A 19,549-nucleotide genomic window follows, 5' to 3' on the forward strand; every position below is an offset into this window, starting at 1 on the left:
CCTCCCTCCTGCTGGACTTAGTTTATTCATTCGTTTTTCTATTCATTTATCTTGCCTTCTTTCTGTGTTCGATAGATGAATGAAGACAGGGTTCACTGTAAAAGACAGGATGAAATTCAGAAATTCAGATTACAGAGTCTTCCTGGTAATTTTGACCCTTTTAGTTAACTTTTTGTCTGATCTGATGAGACCATCATTGTCTTTAACCTCATGTTGTCAGTCCCCGATGGGCTCATACCAGGAGGGGTATCAGTTTAGCTCTTATCTTGATGCTTACCTGGGCTCACATCTCTAATACCTCCTCCAAGCTGTTGTGTCTTTACAAGGACCTTTGTAAGCCATTAGTCTTTGTCTGCAAGGACTAGTTTGCTTAAAAATGGAGAACAGAATCTGCACTCCAACTCAACTAGATGAATTAGCCAGAATACGCTAGATTATGCTGCAGTGATGAAGAAACACACCATCTCATGACTTGACACTTTGAAGTTTTGTTTCTCACTTGTGTGATTGCCACTAAGGATCCGGGAACCATGCAGCACCGCTCTCTTCCAAGTGGTGACTCAGGATCCGATAGCTGTCATCTCAACATGAGACCTCCATTCTTTTTTTTAATTTTAGAGCGTGGATGCACAAGCAGGGGAAAGGAACGGGGCGGGGGGGGGGGGGAGAGGAGCAGTAGAGGGGGGAGAGATAGAGACAGAACAAGAGAGGGAATCTTAAGCAGGCTCCACACTCAGCATAGAGCCCAATGTGGGGCTCCATCCATGCCCCAGGAATCATGACCTGAGCCAAAATCAAGATCAGACACTCGACTGACTGAGCCATCCAGGTGCCCAAGACCTCCATTCTTGCTGAGGACAGGAAGACAACCACATTCACTCACGCTCAGCCCAGAAGCGACCTACATCATCTCTGCACACAGCCCATGGGCCACAGCCTGCCACACCTTCTGCACAGAGAACACAGAGCCTTCCAACGTGCCCGGGAAGAAGACAAGAGCCAGATAGGAGTGAGTGCTAGAAGGTTCTTCCACCCCAGGCATATATACACTGCATTGCTGCAGTCAAAGATGTGAGGGTTTCTTTGCCAACCCGCTGAGCCAAGGAAGGTCTCCTTGCCTCCTTCAAGGCACTTCTGTTTCCCCTACTGCTGTCTCATGTACAGAGTGACCAGGATGCCAGAGTTGATACGTGGACTCAATGTCAGTGAAACTGGATTTCTTATTTTCTTCCTTTTTTTTATTTTTTTCACGTTTATTTATTTTTTTGAGACAGAGAGAGACAGAGCATGAACAGGGGAGGGTCAGAGAGAGGGAGACACAGAATCCGAAGCAGGCTCCAGGCTCCCAGCTGTCAGCACAGAGTGCGATGCGGGGCTCAAACTCACGGACCGCAAGATCATGACCTGAGCCGAAGTCGGGCACTTAACCAACTGAGCCACCCAGGCGCCCCTCTTTTTTTTTTAATTTTTTTAATGTTTTATCTATTTTTGAGAGAGTGTGAGCAGGGGAGGGGCAGAGAGAGAGTGATACACACACACACACACACACACACACACACACACACACACACACACAGAATCTGAGGCAGGCTCCAGGCTCTGAGCTGTCAGCACAGAGCCCGACGTGGGGCTTGAACTCGTTTACCGCAAGATCATGACCCGAGCTGAAGTCGAAAGCTCAACCGACTGAGCCACCCGGGCGCCCCCTTATTTTCTTTACATTAAAAAGTAGAAATGCCGGCATTTTCTCTCTTTTTTTTAAATCTGCCTCTAATGGTATCATTTTTCATTAAATCTATCCCAGTTATTTTTATTATGAGAACACTCAGTGCGAGATCTGCCCTCTTGTTAGTGTGCTTTGCGGTGTCGTTGACTCTGGGTGCAATGCTGGCTGGCAGGCGTCTAGGACTTCCTCACCAAGTGCCAGCCACTTCATCCTGCACCTCCCCAGTGCATCACATTGCACACACCTGCATTGGAGGCCATCTCCTTAGCCTTCGTGAAGCATTTTATAGGTCTCAGAGCACTTACTTCCTCCCCATGAGGGAGGCAGGGTGTAGATCTCAGACCTCACTGTCAGGGGAGGGAATGACCTGTGTCATTTCTGGCCACGGGCAAGTGTGACTTCTCCATGCTATCCCTTCCCCTGCCTTGGCAAGCATGGAGGCCACAGATTGAGAGGATAGAGCCACCGGTTCCCTGAGTCGCCGCTTGGAAAGGAGCTATGCTGGAGACCCAGCAGACTCTCAGTGGCTGTTCGGCGAGAAAGACCAGAGATGCGAAGACACTTGCCTCGGTGTGCGTCCATTTAACCTCAGCGTGAATCTCTAGTGAGACTAAAATACTACCTGAAAGAAGCACCTGGTGGCTCAGTCAGTTATGTGTCCAACTGCGCTCAGGTCGTGATCTCACGGCTTGTGAGCACGTGAGCTCTCTCTGCTGTCAGCATGGAGCCCGCTTCTGATCCTCTGTTTCCCTCTCTCTCTCCCCCGTGCTTTCTCTCTCTCTCTCTCTCTCTCTCTCTCTCTCTCTCTCTCTCTCTCTCTCAAAACTGAACATTAAAAAAAAATGCTACATGAGAAAGATCTCTTGTTAAGCCACCCCACTGTCTCCTTCTAAATGTAAATTGGACATTAACCAGCAAATATGGCTATTTTTGAGAATGACCACTCATGGAACCATCATTCTGACATTAGCCAGAGTGGTGTCCAATCCCAGCATCCAGACTAATGTATTTAGCTTCCCTTAACACCCCCAGCTGCTCTGGCCAGGCTCTCAAACATTACCCACCCCGCTCCCCATCCTGCCAGATTCAGGGGGCAAGGGGACAGCTTTGTGGCTCAGCAGTACCTAACATTTCCTGTTCTCTTCGTTTTTATTCAATACACTGCTCTCTGCAGCATGGATGGACTGATACCATTCATCACTGTTGAGACCGACGGTCCCTTCCTCAGTTCCGCACGCCTTCAGCCAATACAGGGAATTGGCGATCACTCAGGCAGGAAGGACACTGTTCTGATCACGCTCCTCACTATCACCCCCTTCCTCTGCAGGGACCGGAGTCAGGTCTCCACCGCCACCACCACCACCAGAGACATTGTCCTTCGATGGGCAGGAGGTTGTAACGTCACCAGCTCCCAGAATCCCTGCTTTGACAGGGCTCACGGGAGCTTAACTGACCGGTTAGGCGAAGGATGCCCAACCCAGAGAAGAGTCAGGTCACCTGGGGGAGATGGTTCGAGTGAGGACATGTTAGAAACTATAACCTGAACCCCAGGATTCTAGGGTAAGAAAGGTCCTCGTGTGTTAAAACAAAGAAGGGCTTTAGAGACTAGTAGATATGGTATGAAACGCTGCCTCAGCCACTTCCCTCGTTGTCACTTTGGATATTGTCTTTCCAAGCCTCAGTTTCCCCAATTATAAAATGGTGGCAAGGGCACAGCACAACCTACAGGTGGGTTTTGGGATGAAATGATTCTTCGTTCCGTAAATACGGATCAGGAATCATGGTGTGCTCTGAGGATTCGAGATTCAGAAAAATCAGACAAAGCCCCTGCCCTTAAATTGTTTACGTTCTGTAGAGGTGGACATTATTGTAAAATTGCAACTTGGACAGCATTATGAATAGAAGGACATGTACTCAGAAAGCCTGTAATCAGGGATCTGATCTGAGCAAATCAGGGTCAGGGTTGGCTTCCTGGAGGAGGTGATGCCTGCGCTAAGAAGGATGACTAGGAGCTGACCAGACAGAGCGGAGGTAAAGCATTCCAGACAGAAGAAACAGCATGGGCAAAGGCCCTGTGGCAAGAAGGATCATGAAAACCGTGAGGGACCAAAGGAAGACTCATGCACCTGAGGTGAAAGAGCAAAGGGGAGCGTGGTACAAGATGAGGCTGGAGAGTTCAGCAGAGTATAGACTAAATGATTGTAACAGGGAGACCTCAAAATACAGTGGCTTAAACAGGATAGATACTATAAGGTAGACCAGGAGCTGGCAAACTTTTTCACTAAAGGGCCAGTCTAGGGCTGGGATTAGCTTCCGTCTCAGATCCAAGATAGTTGCTTCAACTCTGCCCATCACCTCTGCCTCCCAGCCAGCAAGAAAGAGGACACAAAGACAGGCTTCATTTCTGCTCGTGTTCCATTGGCCAGACTTAGTCACATGACCACACTGAACTGCAAGGGAAGCTGGGAAATGTAGTCTTCATTCTGGGTAGCTCGTGTCTAGCTAAAACTTTATGACAACGGAAGAAGGGAAGAACAGAGATTGAGGACATCTAGTGGTCTTTGCCACAGTGAGCCAGAGTGTCTTTGGGGGAAACCAGGAAGATGTCTGTTTGCAGGGGTCCAGTGGGAGGTGATGGTGGCTTGGGGCAGGGTGGTGGCTCACAGGTAGAGGGAATGGAACAGACCCAAAGATGTTTGTGAGCCAGAATTGACACAACTTGGTGGGGGGTTGGATATGGGGACGAGGGGGACCCCTAGGTTCCTCTCTTGTGCAATTTGATGCAAATCTTGTCTGGAAAGTTCTTCATATACAGTAGCAAGTCATTAAGTGGTTACAATCTTCGATATTGTGTCAGTGGGTCTAGAACTGCAAGCCCAACCCCTACAGTGACCTGACAGATAACAAAAGGAGTCAAGGGGCCTCTAGGGAAACTGGGGAGCCCATGCCCTGTCTAAAGGGGCAGCTGCTCCTTAGCTCCTGCCAGTGGTTGCTGTCGGGAATGCAGGGTGAGTGTAGGTATCATCTGATTTTCCAAGGGAATGTGAAAATCTAGATTTTTATGTGAAATCTTGCAATTTTGAAACTTAGGCAAATAAGCAAAAATAAACTTCTTAGCCCCAAGGCCTCTGGTTTATAATGCTTAGGATACCCCAGCCAAGCCACTGTACCTTGCCTTTTCCACCTTTGTGACTCGGTTGCCCTCTGATGGCGAAGGCCGCTGTTGCTTGGCTCACCCCAAGGCCTCTGCCTTCCTCTTTTGTTGTCCAAGCACACGGTCCCTGGATTCCCGTCCCTTTGTGCCCAGGAGCGCCACCTGCAGGCTTCTGATTCCAACTTCTTACCTATCCCCCACTGCCGGCCCCCACCAGCCGGGGAGGGGGGACAGACCATCAGCCTGCTCCCAATCCCTTTAATCGGATCTGCACCAGTGACCCTTCTAATTAAAACTCCCCGGCTATAATCCCCCTTTAAAGCTGCGGAAGCGGAAAGGGCCATAAAAGGAGCGAAAGGTTTGATGGTCCGGAAGCTGCCTCCTCCTGTGTCCTTGAAAACATCTTCAGGACACCCACGGACCAGATCTACCTCTCACGTGTTGTGTGGCCCTGGAAAAGTCACTTCATTTTCTGGGCCTCCGTTTCATTCATCTGCTTGTTCATTCATTCGTCAACTATTTAGGGAGCACATACGCTGTGCCAGGCACTGTTTCAGGAACCAAGGCCACAGCAGTGGAAGACAGACTCAGCCTGGGTCCTCAGGAGCTGACATTCTTTGCAGGGCACAGAGGAGAAAATTCCAGCTCAGCAACATCAGTGCTATGTGGGGCTTTGGAGGATGGACATACCCAACCTAGACCTGGGGGTCAGAGCAGGCTCACTAGAGCAATGGCCCCTGAGCTGGGGCCTCATGGGGCAGTAGGAATCAGCCAGGAGAAGTGGGGGAGGAAGAGCAGAGGGAACAGCATGGTGAGAATATCAACGTATGAGCAACCAGGGTGGTACAGCAGGATTCGGTATGGAATATGCAGTGGGAAATTCAGAAAAATCTGGAGAGAGAGAAGAGAGGTAGTCAATATAAAAATCCAAAATCTCTTTATCATTCTTCATCAGTTCCTCCTGCCTCTCCAACCTCATCTCCTCCAACTCTCCCTCCTACTCACTCAGTCCCACCTACACTGAGCTTCTTTCCATGGCTTGATCAGGCCAAACTCATTCCCACCTCAGGGCCTTTGCACATGCTATGCCTTCTGCCTGGCATGCTCAGATCTTTGAACGACGCACTGATCATCCTCAAGTCTAAGCAACCAGGATACCTCCCAAAATAGGTCTGCTCGGACTACCCAACCTCACGTGGACAGCCCTCCTTGCCTCTTCACTGATTCCCCCTGGTTTGTTTTTCTCAGTAACATGTAGTACGTAACACTATCTGACATCATCTTGTTCTTTCTGGGCCTATGGGTTATTTTGTCCACTTCTCCCTAGCGGCTCCTTGAGGCCACAGAAAATGGTCTTTCTTATCCGTGCTGCATCCCCAGCAACTAGCATAGCATTTGGTAAGTGCTCAGTAAACGCATGCCAACTATATGCAGAGAATTAGAAACATTATCCAAGAGCTTGGAGAGCCATTGCAGGGTTGACAGCAGGGCTATGGCTTGCTTGGATTTTTGCTTCTCTCCTATGATCTATCAATATGACTGTGAACATCAAAAGCAATGGGATAGGGTGGCTCAGGGGAGCATCTGACTTTTTTTTTTTTTTTTTTTGAGAGAGAAGGTGCAAGTTAGCAAGGGGCAAAGAGAGAGGGAGAGAGAGAGAAGCAGGGCTCACCTGATATGGGGGCTTGAGCCCACCTGATGTGGGGCTCAAGCTCACCCAAAATGGGGCTCAGACTCACAAACTGTGAGATCATGACCTGAGCCAAAGTTAGATGCTTAACCGACTGAGCCACCCAGGTGCCCTGAGCATCCAACTCTTGATCTTAGCTCAGGTCTTGATCTCAGGGTCATGAGTTCGAGCCCCACATTGGGCTCCACACTGGATGTGAAGCCTACTTAAAACAAAAACAAAAACAAAAACAGGGGTGCCCGGGTGGCTCAGTTGGTTAAGCGTCCGACTTCGACTTGGGTCATGATATCATGGTTTGTGAGTTTGAGCCCCGCATCAGGCTGTGTGCTATCAGCTCAGAGCCTGGAACCTTCTTCAGATTCTGTGTCTCCCTCTCTCTCTCTGCCCCTCCCCGACTTGTGCTCTGTCTCTCAAAATTAAATAAATGTAAAAAAAATTTTTAAATAAAAAAGGCAATGGGATACTCCTTATGGAAAGCAAAAATTTTATAACTTTACCAAGGCTTAGTTTACATATCATACAATTCCCCCCCTTCTGTGCAGCTCAGTGATTTTTTTTTTTTTTTAGTGAATTTGCCAAGTTGTGCAGCCATCGCCCTTACCTCAGTGTTAGAGCACTTTTGTCACCCAGTGAGATGCCTCATGCCCATTGACAACGGTTAATCCATAGTCCCACCCTGGCAGCCGCTAATTTGCTTTGTATCCCTCTAGATTTGCCTTCTCTGGACACTTTATTTAAATTGTTTTTAATGTTTATTTCTGAGAGAGAGAGCATGAGGAGGGGAGGGGCAGAGAGAGGGAGACACAGAGTCCGAAGCAGGCTCCAGGCTCCGAGCTGTCAGCACAGAGCCCGACGCGGGGCCCGAACTCATGGACTGTGAGATCATGACCTGAGCCGAAGTCAGACGCTTAACCGACTGAGCCACCCAGGCGCCCCTGGATAATTTATTTAAATGGAACCAATCAGTATGTGGCCTTTTGTGCCTAGCTTCTTTCACTTAGCATCATGTTGTCAAGGTTCATCTGCCTTGTAGCAGGTGTCAGCACCTCGTCCCTTTTTCTGGATAAATACTATTCCACTGTGTGGATAGACCCCGGCTTATCCAGTCATCAGGTGATGGACATTGGGTTCACTCCACTTTTTAATTTACGGATAATGTTGCTATGAACATGCTTGTGCATGAAGAAGTTTCCTCATAAGAGTGCGCTTACCACAATGAGCACCGAGTAATGTATTAATGTATCGAATCGTTGAATCGCTGTATTGTACACTGAAACTAAGAGAACTGTTGTATGTTAGCTATATTGGAGTTAAAATTAGAAGAATTGTTTATGACATTTGTTTTTTAAAAAAGGGTGGGGCAGCTTCCAAGCCCTGAACAGCTCTCAGCTTGCAGAGCCTCTGGTCACTGTACGGATTTGACCCCAGTGGGCTGTGTGACCATGAAAGGGTCCCTTCCCTCTCTGCTTGAGTCTCCCCATCTTTCCAGACAGGAGCCTGTGCCCTTTTATGCACAGATATTCTGTGCCTTGTTCACATTCCTGGAAGAGCAGGGGAATGTGTGCAGGAAATGATAAACAGTTTGTATTTATAGCTGCTGAGCCAAAGGTGGGCATCCCCGTGATCAGCCACCAGAGCCGACAATTAGGAGGAGGGCTTGGCTCCAGCACCCCCTGGGTCCCACCCTGAGGACTCCCGCTGCTGCTCTCTTCCCCCGAGAGAGCCCAAGCCTCCTCCCCCATTTTGGTGCAGACAGGTGGGTTCCAGGATCCAGAATCTCCTCACAGGGAGGGAATTTGAGGACTGCCTCCAAGTCCCTTGTCCCGGCTTTTGCCTTTGCTCCCCCGGGTTCCTGGAGTCCTGCCCAAACCTGATTGGGCTCAGATCCCAGGCAAACAGGGCTAGAGATGCAGAGGCCCAGACAGAGTTTTGAGCAAAACCTGGGAGGGCTCTGGGTGTTGGCCAGTCCCCCCATCCCTGGGGTCCATCCGGAGACTGGGTCAAAACTGTCTGGGTTTGAGAACAGAGCCCAAGCTTGTAGGATGTCTGCTGCCTTAGCCAGGCACTGGGGTCCACAGACCTAAGCAACCAGTCCAGGGGCTGGGGGTGGGGGCGATGATAAACTACCCAGATAATAACTTAGTAACAAAATGTGTATTAAGTGGCTGTTATGTGGTGAGTGCTCAATTGCTTCCATCTCCATTCTAGACACAAGGAAATGGAGGTTCCAAGAGGGGAAATGATTTGTCCAACCAGCTCATAAATAAGTGTAAGGCTGGGGATAATAGCAACAAAAGCTGATAATTCACTGAATTCTCATTGCAGCCTTGCCCCGGACACCTCCTCCCCCACCCCTCAGTCTTACAGATAAGGAAACTGAGGCACAGAAGGCTCAACACCCATTTGGAAGGTCCCCAGCCACTTCCTGGCTGGGGAAGTGTGGCCCTGACTCTAAAGGCTTCAAGTGGGTTCAGGAAACAAAACTATCTTGTGAGCAGGGCCAGGAGAGGGTGCAGAGAAAGACCCTGCACGCTGCCTTCGGGGAAGGAGGCTTGAGGTGCTCTGACCTTCCCAACACAGCCCTGAGCAGCAGGCAGCCCTCCCCCAGGACCCAGTGAGGCCGCCGCCCCCTTTTCTTCTTTTCTAGGCATCCTGAGGCTGAGAGGAGGGACGGGGAGGGCGCATTCTCAGGTACAAAGGTGGTGCCCGCCTTAAAATAACAAGCCCTAAGGACTGTACATAATATGCCGGGTGCATAATTCATGCGTCTGTCAGCAGAACAGCAATTATGTGGGCCTTCCCTGGAGTTGTCTAGGGGTTGGAAACTGGCTCGGGCTTCCCTTGCCAGCCTCTGGGGGAAATGGGACCTCCCAGCTGTTAAAGGAACAGGCTCCCCAGGAATCGGGAATCAGCTCCTTTCCTGCAGGCCCCCTCCTGGCCGGGGGGTCAGCGCCTAGAACCGCAGCCTGCCGGGCTCAGCCCAAGACCCTGGCTGGCTGCCCCCACAAAGTCAGGCCCACCTGTGCTGGTAACTCTACGTGCGTAATCTCCTTGTGCCCCACTCTACAATTTATAAGGGGCTGGCTACCAATATTCCCCAGGGTTTCTCAACCGTGGTACTATCGACATTTCGAGCCAGGTAATTCTTCATTGTGAGGCTGTCCCGTGATCTTCCTCCCCCAAGTTGCGACAGCCAAAAATTTCTGTGCAGTTTGCCAAATATCCCCTGGGAGGGGGGGTCAAAATCATCCCCAGTCATGAATGACTAGAATATCCCCACTTTACACATTTGAAAACTGAGGCAGGCAAAGTTTCAATGCCAAGGCCACCCAGCTGGGTTCTACCTCTAGGACCCACGCTCCTAACTCAGTGCAGGAGTTGCCAAAGTATGCTGCCCAAATGCTTTATTCCAATAAGCACATATTCGTGTTGATGAATGTTGAACATCCCTTTCCCTGGCACCCAAACTCAGCATCTTTGCAAATGTCATTTCTCAGGACGAGACTAAAATAGAACAGGAAGGGGAGCCGTGTTTGTTGTTGTTGTTGTTGTTGTTTTGCTACTGAGTAAAGAGCACAGGCAGCAAAAGGACACATACAGTAGGACGTCAGTCCTGAGCAAGACACAGTACTAGTTTGTGAGGGCCATCTGCCTCTGCATTAAACACTACCGATGGGGCACCTGCATGGCTTGGTCACTGAAGCATCCGACTCGGTTTCGGCTCAGGTTATGATCTCACGGTTCGTGGGTTGGAGCCCCACATCGGTTCTGCACTGTCACTGTGGAGCCTGCTTGGAATTCTCTTTCGACCTCTCCCTCTGCTCCTCCCCTGCTCGAGTTCTCTCTCTTAAAAAAAAAAAACAAAAAACTCTGGGGCGCCTGGGTGGCGCAGTCGGTTAAGCGTCCGACTTCAGCCAGGTCACGATCTCGCGGTCCGGGAGTTCACGATCTCGCGAGATCTCAAGTGATCTCGCGTGAGTTCGAGCCCCCCCCCCCCCCCCCCCCCCCCCCCCCCCGCCCCCCGTCGGCTCTGGGCTGACGGCTCAGAGCCTGGAGCCTGTTTCCGATTCTGTGTCTCCCTCTCTCTCTGCCCTTCCCCCGTTCATGCTCTGTCTCTCTCTGTCCCAAAAATAAATAAACTTTGAAAAAAAAAAATTAAAAAAAAAAAAAAAAAACTCTGGGGCGCCTGGGTGGCGCAGTCGGTTAAGCATCCAACTTCAGCTCAGGTCACGATCTCGCGGTCCACGAGTTCGAGCCCCGCGTCGGGCTCTGGGCTGACGGCTCAGAGCTTGGAGCCTGCTTCCGATTCTGTGTCTCCCTCTTTCTCTGCTCCTCCCCTGTTCATGCTGTGTCTCTGTCTCAAAAATAAATAAACGTTAAAAAAAAATTAAAAAAAAAAACTCTACAGAAAAGACAAGGGAGGAGAAAAATTTCTGGTTACCCACAGGGTGGGGAAGGACCTGTGAGAAGTGTCAACATTTCTGTTGTGTACCCTGTTTCTTCGCCTGGGTGGTGGGTTCGTGGGTGTTCTTTTGATTATGGTTCGGAAATATATATAAACTTGACCTACTTTTGTGTATCGGATATTTCTTTTTATAAAGTGATTACAGAATTTTACTTTTCCGGTGAGTGCAAATCAAGGTATTAACACTCAAAAGCTTTTGTTTAAAAGACACAGGGTACTTGGGGGGGACACCTGGTGTGGCTCGGTCGGTTAAGTGTCCGACTTCGGCTCAGGTCATGATCTCACAGTTCACGAGTTCGTGCCCCGCATGGGGTTCTCTGCTGTCAGCATGCAGCCTGCTTTGGATCCTCTGTCTCCTCTTTCTGCCTGTCCCATGCTCATACTCTCTCTCTCAAAGATTAAAAAAAAAAAAAAAACATTAAAAATAAATAAAAGAAAAAATAAAAGACACAGAATACGTTGAACATGAGTACAGCAAAAAAAAAAAAAAAAAAAAAAAAAACCAGGAAGTTGATAGAGCACCTGAGGTTGGAGAAATGCATAACACATCCTTTCGGCATCTGGGCTGGTGGAGAAAGAGCTCTCTTGCTGCTAATGGTGCCCCCGGTGCCTAGCAAAGTGCTTCACATGTTGTACATGATCAATAAATAGTAGCCAGATTGACAACTGAATTCTGGTCCTGTTCCTTCCGCTTGTCACTCTGTGAACTTGGACTAGCCCCTGCCCTGGGCTAGGTGCGAGGGGTGCAGAGACAAAGCTCTGAACCCATCCCTCGTCCCCCCGGAAGCTCACGGATTCTGGGCAGTGATGAACACACACGCCTCTGTAATGGGATGTGTTGTAAAAGCACGCAAGGGAAGGCGAAGTGGTGAGGGACCCCGAAGGACGGAGCGGCCAGTCCCACCAGGAATGACCTCTACAGAGAGGGGTCACGTGGGCTGGGTTTTTAAAGATGGCACAGACATGCGGGATGGGCCAAAAATGGCGTGTGGCCAGAGAAGTGTGACGTTTGGGAACCTGTGGCAGGAGAGACCCAAAGAGAGGGGTCGAAGTAGAAATGTAGGCTTGACCACCCTGTGTTGTGCGTGAGGACTGATTGCAAAGGACGGAAAACTCTCACATGCAAGCAGCAGTGGCATTTGCTCACAGGATATAACAGGACATTCGGGGACAGGGCAGGAAACAAAGGCCAGCTGAGCCACGCAGAGCCTGGGTGGTCTCAGCTGACGGCATGTTGTGGGGTGAGGGCTGAGAGGTCGCCCCCACGAAGATAGCGGGTGTTTATCAGACACTCCCCGTGTGCTGCTGGAAGCTGTCCTAAGCACTTTGCACACGTTAACGCCTTGACTTTTCATAGCAGCTCTCTGAAATAGACACTGTATTTGCCCTCCCATTTTGCAGATGAAGAAACTGAGGCTTAGGATAAACACCCGGCTCCAGGCAAGGAAGTGGCAGAGCTGGGATTTAAACCCAAAACAACCTGACACCAGAGTCCAAGCTCTTAAATTGTTGCTCCTCACGCTGTCTTTCAAACCTGCTGGGTCCTCACTGCTGACCCCTCGGGCTAGAATAGTTAGCTTGAAGTCATTGCGGTCTCCGGGCTTTGGTTTTGAATGGATTCAAAAAAACAAAAACGGATTTGAATAAATGATCTTTTTAGCTCGAACAACCAGTCATTAGGTGACAAGTGAGATGTGACAGTGCCCTTGAACTGTTGACGAGCACCCCGCAGAGTCAGGGTGTTAGGATGATCATCCTACTGGAGGTCGGTAACTAAGTCCCGCTCTCTTCTCCTTGCAGATCCTTGCCATCATTTCCATCATGTTCATCGTCCTCTCCACCATTGCCCTGTCGCTCAACACGCTGCCCGAGCTGCAGAGCCTTGACGAGTTCGGCCAGACCACAGACAACCCCCAGCTGGCTCACGTGGAGGCCGTGTGCATCGCGTGGTTCACCATGGAGTACCTGCTGCGGTTCCTCTCCTCACCCAAGAAGTGGAAGTTCTTCAAGGGCCCACTCAACGCCATTGACTTGTTGGCCATCTTGCCCTACTATGTCACCATCTTCCTCACCGAATCCAACAAGAGCGTGCTGCAGTTCCAGAATGTCCGCCGCGTGGTCCAGATCTTCCGCATCATGCGTATCCTCCGCATCCTCAAGCTCGCGCGCCACTCCACCGGCCTCCAGTCCTTGGGCTTCACCCTGCGAAGGAGCTACAATGAGCTGGGCTTGCTCATCCTTTTCCTCGCCATGGGCATCATGATCTTCTCCAGCCTTGTCTTCTTTGCCGAGAAGGACGAGGATGACACCAAGTTCAAAAGCATCCCGGCCTCTTTCTGGTGGGCCACCATCACCATGACGACGGTTGGGTATGGAGACATCTACCCCAAGACTCTCCTGGGGAAGATTGTCGGAGGACTCTGCTGCATTGCAGGTGTCCTGGTGATTGCTCTTCCCATCCCGATCATTGTCAATAACTTCTCTGAGTTCTACAAGGAGCAGAAGAGGCAGGAGAAAGCAATCAAGCGGAGAGAGGCTCTGGAGAGAGCCAAGAGGAATGGCAGCATTGTCTCCATGAACATGAAAGATGCTTTCGCCCGGAGCATCGAGATGATGGACATTGTGGTAGAGAAAAATGGAGAAAATATGAGTAAGAAGGACAAAGTACAAGATAATCATTTGTCTCCCAACAAATGGAAATGGACAAAGAGGACACTATCTGAAACTAGCTCAAGTAAGTCCTTTGAAACCAAGGAGCAGGGATCCCCTGAGAAGGCCAGATCATCTTCCAGTCCTCAGCACCTGAACGTCCAGCAGTTGGAAGACATGTACAATAAGATGGCCAAGACCCAATCTCAACCCATCCTCAATACCAAGGAGTCAACAACACAGAGCAAACCAAAGGAAGAACTTGAAATGGAGAGTATCCCCAGCCCTGTAGCCCCTCTGCCCACTCGTACAGAAGGGGTCATCGACATGCGAAGCATGTCGAGCATCGATAGCTTCATTAGCTGTGCCACAGACTTCCCCGAAGCCACCAGATTCTCCCACAGCCCTCTGGCCTCACTCCCCAGCAAGACTGGGGGTAGCATGGCCCCAGAGGTGGGCTGGCGGGGAGCTCTGGGTGCCAGTGGTGGGAGATTTGTGGAGGCCAACCCCACCCCTGATGCCAGCCAATGCTCTTCTTTCTTCATTGAGAGCCCCAAGAGTTCTATGAAGACGAATAACCCCCTGAAGCTACGAGCACTTAAAGTCAACTTCATGGAGGGTGACCCCAGTCCACTAGTCCCCGTTCTGGGGATGTACCATGACCCTCTTAGGAACCGGGGGGGTGCAGCTGCTGTCGCTGGGCTAGAGTGTGCCACACTCTTGGACAGGCCTGTACTGAGCCCAGAGTCCTCCATCTATACCACAGCAAGTGCTAGGACACCCCCCCGGTCGCCTGAGAAACACACAGCAATAGCATTCAACTTCGAAGCAGGTATCCACCAGTACATTGATGCGGACACAGACGATGAGGGGCAGGTTCTCTACAGTGTAGATTCCAGCCCTCCCAAGAGCGTGCATGTGAGCACCAGTCCCAAGTTCAGCGTCGGGACAAGATCAGAGAAGAACCACTTTGAAAGCTCCCCCTTACCCACCTCCCCTAAGTTCTTAAGGCAGAACTGTATTTACTCGACAGAAGCATTGACTGGAAAAGGCCCCAGTGGTCAGGAAAAGTGCAAACTCGAGAACCACATCTCCCCCGACGTCCGCGTGTTGCCAGGGGGAGGAGCCCACGGAAGCACACGGGATCAGAGCCTCTGAGCTACCCTTCCTGCAGCAGAGACTTGTGGCAAGACCTAAGAGGCGTGCCGTTCAGCTGACCTGCCGCAGAGACAGACAGGCTCTGCAGAGCCCCCAGGCAGAAGAGAGACTCCAGAGGAGGCTCCCTAGGGCCTGGAGAGCCATGACAGGTACAGCAGGACGAAGTGGGCCAAGCCACAGGCTATGGCGTCTCCTTGTAACAACTCTGCTGCCCTCTTTGGGAGATGACATGGGCAGAACTCATAGCCACCACTACCACATGCTAGACCTCACCAAGACTACCTAGTCCCCACTTTTCTGTCACGGCTGTCCATCGCAGCCTCAGGGGGCAACATCTCCATCCCTTGGGCTTCGGCTGGAGACGGACGCTGGACAACAACAAGTGGCCGGGTTGACCAATTTCGTTTTGGGCATTGCCCAGCCACCTCTAGGAACTCCTGTCCATCGCCTCCTGGATGGATCCCACTGTCAGAAGGCTGCAGAGGATGCTTGTGTCGTGGGGAAATTTCTGCGCCATAAACCACGGTCCCAGCGCAAAACCCTTCCTCAGATGTCTTCATCGACTTCAGTGTTCCGTAGTACCTGAGATTTTATTTTGAGATATCATCAGGGTGAGTTGCACCACTTGTTCCCGATTCTAATTGCCCCCCGGCAACGTGGGAAGGGTTCAGACGGCAGGCACTCAGCCAACAGTGTGAACTGTGAACATTGCTTTAGGGTTGTATAAGGAAAACCCTCTCTGTACATCACTAGCAGACTCAAAAGATATGCAAGAGTCAAATATGCAAAAGAAATAGCTTATTCAAAGAGACTGTATGTTACCGAAGAACAGAATAAAATCTGATTTTTTTTTTACCTGCAAAAATGGAAAAAAAAAAAAAATCCCCAATTGAAATGCCCAGTTCAGACTTTTGAATACTTCCTGTGGCAGCAGGGAAAGCATCTACTATGATAGAAATTCTTTTTTGTTTCCTGTGGTATTCAAGTTTAAAAAAAAAAAAGTTAAAATAAAAAGCACTTTATGTTTTTCAAAAATAGGTTCTACCAGGGACAGTGTCAACATCTGGCACTTTAAAAACAAGCACTATTTCCCGTGGGCCACTTTTTGGGACTACAGTTGGGCTGTTAACTACATGCCTGTGTCGGGCCACGGTGGGTGATGTTGTGCGGGTATTGCTGTCCGCCATGTTGAAGTCTGTGGGCTCCTTCCCTGTCCCTCTGAAGCTTCCTGTTGGCCCCCTTGCGAGGAAGGGTACTTGAGCCCTGGAGTGGGGCCTCTCACAGAGTCCCGTGTGCAGGAGACACGCGCATCTCGGAAGAACACAGTAGGCGGTGGGCACTGGGTGTTTACTCTGTTCTCTTTCTCGTCAACCAGCTGTTGGTATGTGTTCAGTGTCACTGTCTGTACTAAAACTCAGCTCTCCTTTCTGCAGCCATCAATGCAGCTAGTACAGACAAAAGCAATAAGTATTTGTGTGCGTTGTGAGTGGTTCCGGTGTATTTCTTGGTGTTGGTCTCCCTGTCCTAGTTCGACGACTTGGCGTTGGCCTGCCTGATTTGGGTCCAGTAAGGACAGTGGTGTTGGCCATTCCTCAGTTCAGACACATTGGGTTGAGCCACCGGTTAGCATGATGCCCTGCTGTTGGCCCATCTGTCAGTCAAGATGACCTATCTGCCTGTCTTTAGTACAACGGACCGATGTCGTTCCCTAAATACAACGTGGATGGACGATGTCCCAAGTACAGTAGTGTAGATCTGCCGGTCCACAACACGGTGACAGGCACACGTCTTCCTGATGGAACAAACATGGTGTGGGTCTCCTGTTCCTCATACAATGTGTCATTGGTCTGCCTGTGAGTGTGATGGCATGAGCCACCTGACAGTACACAAATAATCAGAGTCATTCTGCCTGCCCTCTGCACAATGGCATGCGGTTGGACCACCTGTCACAGGTGTCCACGGGAGTCATCCCACCGCCCTTAAAAACACCTGTGCTCTGCTGAATATGTACCTGGTTCCTACTGCTTCTCAGTGTCTCCGGGGACTGTGGATCCTTCCAAGAGGGTGCAGTCCTGTTCTCTGCTGTGTTAACAAAGGCTACGATGCCGATGCCGAAGTATCTTGCCACTCTGAGGTATCTTCAGAGCATCCTCGCAGCCACTGCAAAGGGACTTAAGGGGCAGGGAAAGTGTGAGGTCATCCTGTGCTGGTAGCACCAGAGAGAGAGGAAGCAGCCACGCCCCCAAGCGCTTTGCCCGGCACACAGCGCGGGCTGGGGGCCTACTGAGGAGCGGCCGACGGACAGTCCTCCCCGGCCCATCTCATCTCACCTGCCTCTTCTTTGTTTTCGTGACCATTTACGTCGGCCATCAGCACAAACGTGAAAATTCAGGGAAAACAAATGCTTTTTGATAAAAGTAAATAGTTGTGATTTCCGATTCCGATATTTTTAGAGCTGATGCTATCTGTAAAAATTAGTAACAATAGTAATATAGTCTATTTTACATATCAGGAAAGTGAACATGTTTAAATATAGCCATATACAGCGAGAAGGAACTTACCACCCCTTCTTCAAATCAAGGCATTTCATTTGTTGGTTGAAGCCGATGAGAAGTGTACAGATTGGATATGATTTTTTTTTCTTTCTTTTTCTTTTTTTTTAAACTAATAACCAATTGGTGCAACTCTCCTTGTAACCAAAGGCCCTTTCTGCCTTGTGTGGTCACACAGGACCTGGCCCTTCCTTCCCTGTGTAGTTTGTCTGACCTTAAAGTAGCATTTTATGGAGTCACTTTTGAAGGACGAATTCAGAAGTATCATTAAGAACCTACCTTTTCAGGCTTACTAGCCAGAGTCCTATAGAGTTCTTATAGAAACAGAATAATTGAAACTCAGCATATACTATGCTTAGAAAGTATTGCATTATGTTTTGGTTTTTTTTTTTTTTTTTTCCTTTTACTTGTGTATGTATTGTGGGAATATAGCTTTTCCCCTGTGCCCAATTCAAAATAGAGTATTGTAAGTTTTCCCAGGCCCCACCTGCCAAAAAGGAGCATACCCTGATTTTTAATACGTGTACACCCTACCTGTACCTGTGTATATGCACTGGGAAATCTACCTAAGAGTCTCCACTGAGAAGCTGACCTTGACAGACAGGTCCTCACGGAAGAGAGGAAGGCATGGTCTGGAGGCAAATACCACTTTACCTTGGTGATCCATATCGCACCCATTCCTGAACCAACAAAAACGGGGCGGGGGGGGGGGGGGGTGGGGAGGAAAAAAACAAGTCAACCCAAAGAAACCAAGCTAGGGGCTCGCGCGGGTGGATGCCTGGTCCCTTTGGCGAACTCCGTGAAATTCGCCGAGAACCCAGCCGAACTTGGCTTCCAACTTCCGCCATTATCAGTAAGGGCTAGGGACCAGGCGGCTGTGTGTCCCGATCACACAGGGGAGTCTGCGACCTGCAGAGAGAGGAGGGCCAGCTCTGGAGGAGTCGGTTTTTTCACTTTTTTTTTTTTTTTTTTTTATCTTTGGGTAAAAAAAAAAAAAAAAAGAAAAAAACAGGGCTTTGGTGCAGTAGATTTCTCAGTGCCTTCTTTAGGAATTTTATCTTAAGCACACTTAACGGGGAAAGAAAGAAGAGGAGAGGACGTTTGTTCCCGTGAAGGCCCTTTCTCTAAAAGCACTGGGGATCAAGAAGAAAGAAGAAGACGGAGAACAGCAAAATCCTGAGGAGACCACTTCCTTTCAACTCACCCGGCTTGACCCCCACCCCACCCCCCCCACCCCCGCCCCCAAAGTGCTGGCGACCACAAACTTGGCCAAACTGACTCCCAGCTCTCCTCCACCGCCTCTTGGTGACTAGCTTCAGCCCTGCCCTCTCTCCTAATAAGATCCCCTTTTCTGAGGAGAAAAAGAAACAGTATTCTCTTCTGTAAAACTGTGACGTATTCATGTTTGTAACTATCGTACGTTTCTGTCTTGCTCCAAGTCATGGCTGGAGTGTCTAGTCCATGGACAAGGGGAAATTCAAACTTCATCGCGGACAAGGGTCACTGGAGCCAGGTCTCTCTCTCTCTCCCCGTCTCTCTCCTCCTCCCCCCCCCCACCCCCTCCCTCGCTTCTTAGTTCTCTGCTAACTAGCCCCAAGTAACATAACCCCAGGCTTCAGCCTCCAGTTAGGTAACTTTGAATCCGAGGAGAGCCAGGCAAACCGCCTCGAGGGGCATGATCCTTTTTGGGAAATGGCTCTTCCTGTGGCCAGAGGAAGAAGAGGTCACCTCCGCCACCCCCAACCGGACAGTGGAGAGCCTCCAGCCCTGAGTTACAGTTTGCCGTTTCTCACCACATACATGACCGCATCCAAATGCTTTCGCTCAGCCAGGGGGACCCAGACCAGCCTGGCTACGCCCAGAAATAAAAAAGTTACCTCTGCATTTTCTGTTGCTGTTTTTCTGGCTCTAGAAGTGTCTGACGCGGGTCTACATCGTAGGATATCCATGTGTCTCAGAGTAGCCTCTTTTTCTGTTCAGATAAAAAGTATATAGGTACATAGGTGTTTTTAGCCAATTTGTAATAGGGCCGCTTCGTCTCATGGCTACTTTTGTAATCTAGAATAACGTCTTAGGAGTTTAATTGTTGGGTCATCACCATAGCTGATACTCTCTGGTCTTTTTCATTTCCTCCCATTGCCCCTTGGGCTTGCTT

The 19,549-nt window shown here is 49.8% G+C and overlaps 1 protein-coding gene across 1 annotated transcript in view; it reads left to right on the forward strand.

Moving 5' to 3' along the window:
• Positions 1 to 19,278, forward strand: part of KCNB1 (potassium voltage-gated channel subfamily B member 1) — a 97,278-nt gene extending 78,000 nt beyond the window's left edge. The window contains exon 3 of the mRNA XM_047854130.1: positions 12,836 to 19,278. Coding sequence (XP_047710086.1) covers positions 12,836 to 14,842 — 2,007 coding nt within the window. The 3' untranslated portion in view covers positions 14,843 to 19,278. The remainder of the gene's footprint in view (positions 1 to 12,835) is intronic.
• The last annotated feature ends 271 nt before the right edge of the window (positions 19,279 to 19,549 follow it).

The sequence above is a fragment of the Prionailurus viverrinus genome, chromosome A3 (genome assembly GCF_022837055.1).
Source record: "Prionailurus viverrinus isolate Anna chromosome A3, UM_Priviv_1.0, whole genome shotgun sequence".
NCBI classification, from domain to species: Eukaryota; Metazoa; Chordata; class Mammalia; order Carnivora; family Felidae; genus Prionailurus; species Prionailurus viverrinus.